The 12,075-nt window shown below is 41.1% G+C and overlaps 1 protein-coding gene across 1 annotated transcript in view; it reads right to left on the reverse strand.

The window, feature by feature from the left end:
* Positions 1-3,244: 3,244 nt before the first annotated feature.
* Positions 3,245-12,075, reverse strand: part of SLC1A3 (solute carrier family 1 member 3) — a 76,013-nt gene continuing 67,182 nt past the window's right edge. Inside the window, exons 7-10 of the mRNA XM_017658664.3 lie at positions 10,989-11,222; positions 10,242-10,436; positions 7,255-7,389; positions 3,245-5,444 (exon numbers count right to left, since the gene is read on the reverse strand). Of these exons, the coding sequence (XP_017514153.2) occupies positions 5,240-5,444; positions 7,255-7,389; positions 10,242-10,436; positions 10,989-11,222 (769 nt within the window). The 3' untranslated portion in view covers positions 3,245-5,239. The remainder of the gene's footprint in view (positions 5,445-7,254; positions 7,390-10,241; positions 10,437-10,988; positions 11,223-12,075) is intronic.

A 12,075-nucleotide genomic window follows, 5' to 3' on the forward strand; every position in this document is an offset into this window, starting at 1 on the left:
CATGGCTGTATGTATGTGATTACTGGGAAAGAATTTGTGATTTTAAGGGCCGTATTTTGCCCTCCTGCAGTATTAGTTGGGCCCTGCTTTTTATATCCTTCAGCGTCAGTTTAAAGAAGGGGCTTTTGTAGGAATGATGCCCATCCATGGAGGCTGGAGTTCTCTGAAGAGACTATGAAAAATGCCTCACTCTCAGTTACACAACTGGAAACTGGTGGTCTTAAGATACAGTAATATGAAAAAAATATGGGGACTTTTCTAAAAGGAGCACCCCAAATGAAAAAAATATGTTCACCATTGGAAAACAATATGTGAATGCCAAAATTTTCAGTCCTACAATGGATTACAGAAAATATTTTATGTTTGGACTCGGGGGTAGGGGTGGGTTCAGGAGGAAGGAGTGAGAAAAGGAAAGCACATAAAAGGAAGAGAAGAAAAGAAAAACAGATGTGAGTCTTAAAATATTTCAAGCATGGAAAACTGAAATGGTGTTTAACTTATTTAAGACCTTTCTGTGAAGTCTTAAAGGTGATTGATCAGGCTTTTTAAATGCAGCCACAGATTTACAAGGACATAATGAGTGATAATATCCTTAGAACAAATAGTAGGAAGGTCCCAGATCTGTACTGACTTTTAAAGGGTGCTTTTGTCTGCAGAGAGAAATTAAAAATTAGGATGGTTATATTTAATTATCATAAAAACTCTTTCACCCATGTTGCCACTCCATGAGTTGACCAAAAATTGTCCTGAATTCATTTGCTTGTCTGAATGTATGGTTGTTAGATTAACAAATAAAAACACAGGTGGCCCCACGTTTTGGTACATACTTACACTAAAATACTGTCATTTAATAGTTATACTCAAATATAATTTGTTATTTATCTGAAAACCAAATTTAACTGAGTGTCTTGTATCTTATCTGACAACCCTACTTGTATGCCTAGATTCAGTAAAATGTGACTTTCCAAACTGAAGGTTGAGACAGGAGATTCATGGTCATGATGAGGGAAGACCAGCTGGAAAATGTTACCATGCAGCTTTCTGAGTACTTGTCTTTCTGGGAAGCATACTAATGAAATGGGAGGTAAGAATCCAGAACAGGATGGCAAGAAAGGATGTGGGAGGGTAAAGAGGCTGGGCATAAGACACCAAACAGCTCACACCCAGAAAGGAATGGCTCCTAGGAGACACTACTGGAGAAGCAGCGTGACCAGAGGGAAAGGAGGTAGGGGGGCGATGAAGAATTTCAAACAGCCCCATGGACTTCACGTATGGATCTCCTCTCTGTTCCACAGACCTCGGAATTCTCTGTGATTATCCAAGCGAGTTCTCTTTAAGAGGAAGTTCGGTTTCTCGCCTCGAAGAGCTCTGGGCTCCCCCTGGTGACCATTGTGGGTACCGCTCCCGCACACCCTGACCGGGCGATCGATCCCGGAGGTTTCTCATCTGGAGGTTTCTCATCTGTCCGTTTTCCTCTAAAGGACTCTGGGCATCAGCTTCCTTGGCTCTTCCTTCCTTGGTCTTTTCTGTCAGCTTATTCATTCGCAGCCTGGCTTCAGCGTGACACCTCCCAACTGTTTGGCCCCCGGGAAAGGCCACACAGAGCTGGCCATTGTTGCCCCAGTTCGGGGACCACCCTGGTGGAGAGGGGCAGCGCGCCGCCGCGGAGGCCGGATGATTGGCAGCAGCCTCGGGTCAAGTGCCCTGCGGGTCGCCCAGGAAGAGGGCTCGGGGCACCCCTCCGCCCCCGCGTCCTCCTCACTCCGCTCGCGTCCCGCGGGAAACGAGCCCGTCCTCCAAGCTCTCTTCAGATCTGCGCAATTAACAGCACTAAAATCTCTTTCGACGTGGTGTGTATGAATTAAGCCTTGTAAAAAAGAACTTTACTGGCAGAGCGAGACCTTTCCGCTTGGGGAAGGGAATGCTGCCTGGAAACGGTGGTGGTGAAGGGGTAAATATGGAAGGGGAGCACATGGACCACATGGATCCTCCAACTTCTCAAAGTGCAGGATTAAAAAAAAATTTAGGAATGTGTTTACTTATCAGAAACATTAAAAAAAAATGGTTAACCTGAAAACTTGTCATAGTACTATTTGCAAACAGACCTGTAACCACCACATGTGGGGATCTAGGCCCCTTTTCCCGTCATCTTGGTCACAAATTCATCCAGTTTAGGCTGCAGAAGGAAAACGAAACTGGCGACTGCCGGCGGAAGCCCTTCCTAGCAGTGGAGTGGTCTTTTGTGGCTCCTCTCTGAGTGCTTCCGAATCCAGAATGTCCCTCAGGTGCGCAGATGTGGATCCCCTCAGGATGGCCAGAGCTGGCTTGGTCCCCTCAGGCTGTGAGCACCTCTTTCTATTTCCCCAGTGAGCCATTCGAATATCACAGATGACTGGAAAAAAGTTAGGACGTATTGATCAAACAGTGATTGGTAAATTTTTTGGTGAAAAGATCATTTAGAGAAATAGATGGAAATTAAAGATTTCTACTCCAGAAAAAGGGAACTGCACAAAGCTTTCCCTATAACTTCAAGGGCTATACGAACTCGCTGAAGTTTTCACATGGATGACAGAGGGGTTTGTGGACCCTGTTTAAGAGCTTCTCCTCTAGGTGGCTACCACCTGCAGGTAGAGGGCTGGATTAAAGTGTCTCCAGACAACTTCAGTCTGGGCATTCCGTGAGAGCATCTGCCAAGTCTTTATTAGAAAGCTTGACGGAAAAAAACAGTAGTCCATAAGTTGTTCTTTATGGAGAGAATGGTTCGCTAGTTCAATGGCTGTTTCTGAAATTTCCTTGAGATCTTACTCATCTTTTTTTCATGAAAGACAGTGGTAATCACATAGATAAAACCACCTAATTTGAAGGCCAGATGGGAAATTGCTTTTTTGGAGGAAGCAATGGTGGTATTACACTTTTCTAAACAGAACATAGGAATGGTTCACTTTATATGAGAAATTTGAGGCCTATGTGAATGAGTGAGTGTAGGCTGTTAGAGCAAAGTGCTTCTCTCAGCAACTCCTGTTTTCAGCTCCAGTTCTAGGAGTTGGACAGGGAGAAAGAATCCTTATTTATTTTATTGTGGCTGGCTACCCTAGGCTGGTCCTTTCAAGATTCTACCCTGTAAAATCTAAAAAAATTCTGCATGGTGTTCTTCCTCAGCATTCCCTGAGCTCATTGCAATACTTCCATGCATGGAAAATTTATTTTCCTTCAGGGAGAAGAATGACAATAACATGCAAAGGTATAATGTAAAACTAATTTTTTCTTTATTGAAAATACATCTACAAAGTAATGCTTCTCAGTCCACATAGGGTGCAGTGTATATGCAGAGCCTGTGATGGGCTGGTGAGAGGATCATTCTAGAAGACCTGCTTTTCATAAGAAATGATTAGTATAAAAAAGATCACAGTGTGTAACAGAATTAATTTGACATGATTAATGTTTGCTCTACTTGCGTTGTAAGATGACAGCCATGTACGTTAACTTTTGTAGTGTATTTCCCAAATAGAGCCTTGAGATCAAATGTTACTCCACCACAGCCTAACATTAACTTTTGTACACACATATGCTCAGGATCTATATAAAAATATATCTAATTGTATATCAGAGGGTCTAGGCTTTCAGTCTGTTAGTGTAATTAAGTCCATTTTTCACCATTTTTGCTCAGAAACTCAAACACAGCTGGTATTGTCAGACAGCTCCCATTCTGTGTACTTGACTGGCTGTTCCTTGTGGGTACAAAACTAATCTCCTCTAAACCTGCGAGCTGCCTTGCCTCAAGCTAATGCCCCTGCTGTTTTTTTCTTGGAACCACATTGACAGTGTCTTCCTACTGATTCATCTACCATTTCTCTCAGGGACACAAACAAAACAGAACCAAACCTCACTCCAGCTGAAGGTTTTGTATGGTTTGGTAAGTGGAATTCCAACACAAAGAAATATCTTGTTTCTCGCATTCAGCTCACAAACATCTATTAAAGAGAGAGCTCATTCATTTGACTTTAAAATATAGAAGGAGTGATCTTATATTTTGGTATGCAGGTTTCCTTGGGGAATGACTTTGAACTGAAGAGAAAGTGTTTTCAGGTAAAAAAAAAAATGAACCTCTCTTTTAAAAAATTATTCTTTAAAGATGACCTGTAATCTTGGTGTTTTAAAATCCTCTATGTGAACTATGCTCCATTCTTCCCTACTAGTTCTTTAGTGTCCCATAGTAAGACCATAAGCATACTTGCTGGTCTTACATTTTATTTTCTAAAAGTCCTTTATCAGTTGAGGATTTGTAAGAGACATCCTTCCCAGAGAGTCCCTTCAGTTTGGGAAGGGCAGGAAAAAAGGGAACCCTTTTTGGGAAGAACTGAGCAGAGTTTTGTGAATAATTCCACTCCTAGATTGGTCTCCAGCCTGGTGACTTGCATAAGGGACATTTTTGGACATTGGACCTAGTAAACCACACAGCCATCCCACCCTTACTAAGAAACGTTCATTCCCAATAAATATCCTTTTTGAAAATCCCATGCTCCATGTTACAACACTTGCTTCAGGGTGTTCCAAGAAGAGATAGAAGGCAGGCTCTCTCATGATGCCACAGATGTTTTGGCTAGAAGATACCACAAGGCATCTAGGGAACCGACTCATTTAGCAGATGAGAACACTGAGGCCTGGAAATGAGATGTAACTTGCCCATGGCCACACAGAAATTTCACTTTATGTGCCCCCTGTGCTAAGTGTATATTCATATTGTCCTGCTACTAATAAGGACACAAATCAGAAGAGGAAGAAAAAAAACCCCTACTGTTGTCCAACTGATAGCTGATGGTAGTTTATCAAGTTGTTTCATTTTGGAACTAAAAAATGAATTTTATTTTAAAGAATTTTTAAATTTGGGAAGTTGATTTAAAAGCATGTTTTTAGCTTACTATTTGTTTGACTCTTTAACTTACACATTGTGTGCCACATAAGCTTGTGGGATCTGATTAAGACCATTTTTTATCTCAGTACCTTATTAGGTAAGACTAACATGACATGATTTAAAAATTTCAAAAGCAGGACGAAAACTGTGTCTTTTGGCTGCTGCAAACCCCTCTCTTGTTTTGGAGGACTACTTCCCAATCCTATCAGAGTAGCAAGGAAAAGGGAGGTAAGGGGCTTACTGAAAAGATGGAGTTGTAATGAGATGGAAGCATTTATAACGGTTTTCAAACACCTGGTGCTCAGGAAAGCCTTTCTTTATATTAGTCTACATCTTGGTTTCACTGTCGATAGGTTTCTCTGATTCGCTTTCCTGGGCAATCAGCTGATACGGTTTCTTCATTTCATTTTCTTCAATCACTGAGTTACCCATTTCAACATCTCTGTTCTTCAGTTCATGTTGGGACAAGTGCTCCACAATGCCAGCTCCCAGGGAGTCTCCTAGCACGTTGGTGGTGGTGCGGAGGCGGTCCCTGGGGAAGGACAGGGAGGAAGGAAAAATGGGCCCCAGTGAACATTGTGTGACTTCAGTTCATATTTTGAACCCACAGGCTAAGTGTTTGGAGCCATCTCTTAAAATTCTGCTTGGTGTATTCAAAACTGCATCATCATTTAATAGACATATAGCATTTATAATAATAGTAGCTATTGAAAGTTATGGGGACATAAAGAGTATTAAATTTTTAGTTACTAGTTGGAGCAACAACAGTGGGAAATGACCCTTCCTTTTCTCCTTTTATTTAAAAATTCTCTCTGATTCTCTTTCCTGCAACTCACCTTCTCTTATTCCAGCAGTTCTCAAAGTGTGGTCCGGAGACCCGAGGGGTCCCTGAGCTCAAAACTATTTTCGTAATAATGTGAAGATGTTATTTGCCCTTTTTACTCTCATTTTCTCATGAATGCATAGTGGGGTTTTGCAAAGACTACAACACAACACAAAAGATACCACAACAGATTGAATGCAGAGGCAGTTAGGAGACTACAGCTGTCTTGTATTAAGCAAGACATTAAGGAGATTTACAAAAATGTAAAATGATATCATTCTTTTCCCTCAGATTTTTGGTTAGGAAAATGGTACTTTTTCTTAAAAATGTTATTTATGTTAACATGTAATGAACTTACTATTGTAGACTTAAATGAATTTAACATTTAAAACATTTCTAAAGTTTTCCAATATGAAAAATATTGATAGATGTAACTCACATAGATAAAGGCTCTTTGGATCCTCAATAATTTTTAAATGTAAAGGGGTCCTGAGACTCAAAACTTTAAGAACCACAGCTTTAAACTGTAAAAGTCCTTACATTTGTTGAGTACTGACAGTGGGCTAAGTCTTCCCATGAATCATTGCATTTAATTCTCACAGCACCACTGGGAGGTGTATGGCAACATTATCATCCCCATTTTACAGAGGAGGAAACTATTGTGGTTAGGTAATCTGACCAGTGTCTTACAGGGCTGGGATGCAAAGATCCAAGTGACTGTAGAACTCATGCTTTCCACCTCTCCCCTGCTCCCCATCCCTTGACCTATCAAGCCTTGAGCAAAATGTCAGTCTCCTCGTGGTCATTAGATCTAGTGAAGTCAACATACATTGACTCTGGCACCTACTGTGTCCTCCTAGGTCTTCACTTTGGGAACCCCGGGGGGAAATTTTTTGCAAGTGGAAGGGAATTTATGAAAGAATAGAGGCAGAGAATGTCAGCGGGAAGGGGAGGAAAAAGGGTGGAAGGACGAGCTACAGGTTAGGGTCTGAGGGGCTGGGAGGGTGCTTTTCTTGGAACTATCCCCAGAGCCAAAGATCAATTCCTCTTAGTGACACTAGCTCTCTTCTGTCGTCTGCATGGCTGCCCCTCTCCCTGCTGGGTTAGCATGGGAACATCTGTGCGGCATCACGCCAGTGGAATGGGAAGCACAAGGAGGCAGGGCCTGAGCCGCCATGTGAGGCCTACAGTTCTGTTCTAGCCATCGTGGGGGTGTGTTGTGCAATTCAGAAATGGCCTTGCTGATTTATGCTGGCTTTGTGGACAGCCAGTTTCCCAATCGCTGAATGGCTTTATGGAGTGAGAAGTGTAGCAGCCAGATGTGCGCCGAAGGCTGATAAGAGAGTGAGTGTGCATGGCGCCTGGGGCTCAGTCTCTAGATAAGGACAGGATCAGGCAATGAGGACGATTCAATAGCAGGCCAAGCCGCCCCTCTTCATGGAGCCCTTTGGCAGGTGTGCCGGGCTGCCTGGTGCCCTAGAATGACAGAGGGGATCCCCGCGGCAGCCGGCATACTCACAGGAACCAGTCCACCGCGATGATGAGTGTGATGTCATCGGTGGGCAGGCCCACGGAGGTCAGCACGATGACCATGGTGACGAGGCCGGCCTGGGGGATCCCGGCCGCCCCGATACTGGCGGCTGTGGCTGTGATGCTGTTGAAAGAAGTCCCAGAACAGAAAATATCTGTACAAATCTCACCAGACAGAGTTTGCCCTGCAAAACTCACACAGTGACAATGTCTGACTTGCTGAGTTACTAGAAAAGGATGTGCTTTAGAAAAATGTAAATGAGATTGTAGATTACCCATTGACCTAATGATCATGGCAACTAATATTTATCATGGGCTTATTAGATGCCATCTCACATGCTAAGCATGGCTTATTTCATTTGATTCTCACAACAACCCTTAGGAAGTTGGTCCTTTTAAGGCCATTTTTATCTGAAGAACCTGGTGGTTATATATTTCTTAATGTACCTGAAAGTGTTTTGTAAGGTCTAAAATACTATATAGTTACAGGAACAATTTGTTTCTAATAATTCCTCTACCCACGTAGAGGATTATAATGATACTGAACTTGTACAGGTTAATGTGATAAAAAAAAAAGAAAATCAAATTTCTTGATTTAAAAGCAAAATGATTTATGAGTAAAGTTCTGCTGCATTATAAATATTTTTTAATAGATGCAGTGTGGACCTAGTTTATAAGGCACGTAACCTGTCTGAGACTGTTAAATACCTATTTAGTAGGCTGATATGAGGATATGAAAATGTTTTATAAATAGTTGAGTATTTTACCTAGATATCAAGTGGTGTTAATAAAATAATAAGTCTCTGGCACCTACTGTGGAAGAGATTATTCATGGTTCTCTCATATTGTTATCTTTCTATAGTACTAGAATTTTTAATGGATATATGGCTGTCCAGACTGAAGGCTACATTTCCCAGCCTCCTTTGGAGTTCAGACTAAATTCTGGCCAATGAGATAGGAATGGAAGTGATTAGGAAACTTGCAGGCTGTGCCACACCTCCTCTTCTCACTGGCTAAAATTTGGGGGTGGTGATGAGCTCTCCTGGACCACCAGGATGAGGGTAACACCCCAGGGATGATGGAGCTGCAAGCCCTGATCCCTTACACAGTAGAACACCTACCAGCCTTGAGGGACTTGTGGGGCAGAGCTGCTCCATATGAGAGAGAAACTCAGTTCTAGCTTGTTGAAGTCATTATTATTGTTATTATTTTTTTAAACTCTATCACATGCAACTGAAACTTTTTCATAACTCATGGTTTGTCAATCAGTATACCAAGAGACACCCAAGAATAGGTACTGGAGAGCTGAGGTATTAATCTCCCAGCCCCGGTGGAGCCAGACTGGGCCTGGAGCTCCCAGAACTCTCAGACTCTCAGGCCAGTCATCTCAGCCATGATCAGCCTCATCTTTTTTTTTTTTTTTTTTTACCCCAATGCATCTGACAACTATTATCATTTTCCAAAAACACATAATATACAGAGTCTAACACAACTTATTTCTAAGTAAACATATACATACACAAAAAAATGTGGTGGAACTGACAGAGTTTTAAAAACACTGAAGTGACATAAAAATCAAATGCAAGCCATAAATCTGGATTTTATCTTGGTCTGGGGAAAAAAGCCATGAAAAACATTTTTGGGACAACTGGGGAAATATGAATATAGACTGGATATTCTGGAAACATTTTTAAGATTCTTACTTTAGTGGCTATGTTGAAAACTATTCTTATTCTTAGGAGATTCATTCCAAACTGTACATGTGAAATGTCATGAAGGCAGAGAAAGAGAAAGAAAGGAGAAGCAAAAATGGCAAAATGTTAATGATTGCTGGGTCTAGGTAGAAAATGTTTGTTGCAATACTCTTTCAACTTTCCTATATGTAAAATAATACATATAATAAAAAGTTTTGAAAAACGTCTGACTTGATCTCCAAAACAAATCATTAATAAAAGTTAAAACACATATACACACAATGAAAAGCAGAGTCTGATCTGGACTGTGAGGTTTAAAGTCTCCATTACACTTACCTATGGGTTGGTGGTGCATACTGACTTTCAGTAAGCAAGAAGAGGGGATTATATTTGCATATACATGGCCTATCCCCGGAAGAATACAAAAGAAACTAGCAAACAACAGTAGTTGCCTCAGGAGAAGGAAATTAAGTGACTGGGGGAAGGCCTGGGAAGGAAAATCACCTTCCACTTGATACCTCAAATATAATGGTTAAAAAAATAGTCCTCAGAAATAAAATTCTTAACCTGTTTGTCAGTGTGGTCTCTCATCTATTTTATACTGTCTAAAAATTAACCCAAGAGAAAATGTTAATCCAGTTTTCCAAGGGTATTTTTATATTCTAACACTGTCAATAAAAGCTAACATATTTTAATGTCTTTAAAATTGAAGTACAGTCTAATACTTTTTAAAAAGAAATATCCATATTATATATCTCACAGATTTAAAAAGAAAGAGCAATAAATTAAATAAAATATTTGTATCTATGTTAGAAAATAAAATGGACCATCTGAACCTAGAGAATTTTGAGAGAAAAAAAATAAAAAGAGCTAGATATATTTATAGATGGCATACCTATAACTAGATCAATCAAGCAGCAAGCTGTGTGTATGGCATGATTCCATTAATTGCAAACAAGTAGTGTGTGTATGTCTATGCTTAGGAAAAGGTCTTTACACATCAAACTAACAGTGCTCACCTATAGAAAGGTGTGGTATAATAGTGGCAGGTAAGTTTCACATTTTACTTGATGTATTTCTATATTACTAGAACTTCATTATTAATGAATACACATATCTGTAATTTAAAAAACAATAAAAATATCTAAATATCAAAAATAAAACTATTCCCACCAACCTCAGTTTCCTGTTACATGAACAAGTTATTTCACCCAACCCCTGATCACTGTTTCATCATTTAAAGTCATTCTTAAGAAAATATTGTGTAGAACTTTACTTGTACCTGATTGTAATGATCTGTCCAAAGTTCAGGTCAAAGTTGTTAACTTGAGCAATGAAAATGGCAGCCAAAGCCTCATAGAGGGCAGTCCCATCCATGTTAATGGTGGCCCCTACTGGCAGCACGAATCTGGTGACCCGCTTGTCCACGCCATTGTTTTCTTCCAGGCATTTGAAGGTGATGGGTAGGGTGGCCGAGCTGAGAACAGGAGAACAGGGCATGTCAGCTGACTGTCCTGGTCGTTCAGATCATGCCTGTGTGTTAGATATTTTGGACAGACATTTCCTTCCTCTCCCGTGTCCTAAGTTAAGGTGAACCAAGTCAGCACTTGTATAAATAGGGAAGCAGGTTTAGGATGAGTGTGGAAGCCATCACTGGCTTAGCGGGCAGCTCTCCTGCTTCCGGATTCCTCTGTGTGGCATCACTTGTGATTATACCCCCTCCCACAACAGCCTGCACTGAGTCTCTCTGTCATTTCTCCCTCAGGCAAATGCCACTGGAAGAGGGGGATGACAGTGTGCAGAAAAAGAAAGCTGATTTCCATTTTGTGCCCCCAAAGGGCATATAGCCAGCCATTCCCTGAATCTCAGCCAGGTCTGTTTAGTATCGGAGTGAAAAAGCCAATTCATATGCCTGGAAGTTTAAACCCCAGAAAAAATGCCTTCCCCTTCGCCCAACCTGAGGGTTTGGATTCAGAGTTAAGTTTGAGATACGTTTTCTGATAGGAATAAGGTACACTTCCTTCCGTACCTGGAGGAGGTTCCTAGAGCTGTGATGAGTGCTTGCAGCAGCCCCCCGATAAAAACCCAAGGGTTTTTCCGCGTTACCAAGAAGTAGAGGAGGGGCAGGACAATGACTGCATGAATGAGTAAGCCAACGATGACTGTCACCGTGTACATGGCAAGCTGTCCTCCAATCACTCCCATGTCTTCCATCTCAACAATTTTCCCTGCAATCAGGAAGAGGATGCCCAGAGGGGCGTACCTATGTAGAAGCAACATACGCACAGTTGGAAGTCTGATTTCCAACAAGCTTTTCCACAGAAATCACCAGGTGAAAAGAAATCACCTTTAAAAAGAAGAAATCACTTCCTTTTAAAAGTCCTTTAAAAACAGAGGCCAGGAAATTGTAAGAGTACCTGTTTTCAGAAATGTAATAACTCAACGTTGAATGTTCAGGCAAATCACATTACCAAAAACAGAGAGGCCATCACCAAGAGAGATGCTTTCCAAACTTTTCTGCCCAGAAAAGCTGTTTGGACTTGCAGAAATGGTGAACTTATTTCTTTTCTTTTTTAAATATAAATAGTGCACATATTAGGCTTTCTTCTCCTCAGAATTTCTCTAGGTCACACTGTTTTTCTCCCAAACCCATGAAAAAAGGGAAGCACAGAGGTTATGCCACTCACCTCTCTTTTCCTAGCCAACTCTTTCTTCACCCACCTGGTCACCTCTGTGGTCTTCAAATGCCACCCGTTCCCCTTGCCTCCTGCTCTCCTGCTAGGTACTCTGACCAGCCAGAATCCATTGAATCAATATTCAGGCTTCTGGGGGAGAGTTTCCCAGATCAGAGCCTGATTCTAAGTGAAAGCAAGATGCACCCAAGACCATTTCAATGTTTTAGATTTACAGGCAGCTCTCTTCATCAAGAACCATTTTTATTATTTTTTGCCATGTTACACACACTTATAATATTACTTAGTCTTTAAATCAACTCTCTTACTTAAATGTGTTTTCTCTAAGAGGAAGTTATTTTATAGTACAAATGGAAAACTAATGCCATTTTCCATAAATAGAAGGCAACCATAAAATAAATTCAGAGTTATTGAAAGTAATAA

This window comes from Manis javanica, chromosome 1 (genome assembly GCF_040802235.1).
Source record: "Manis javanica isolate MJ-LG chromosome 1, MJ_LKY, whole genome shotgun sequence".
NCBI lineage: Eukaryota > Metazoa > Chordata > Mammalia > Pholidota > Manidae > Manis > Manis javanica.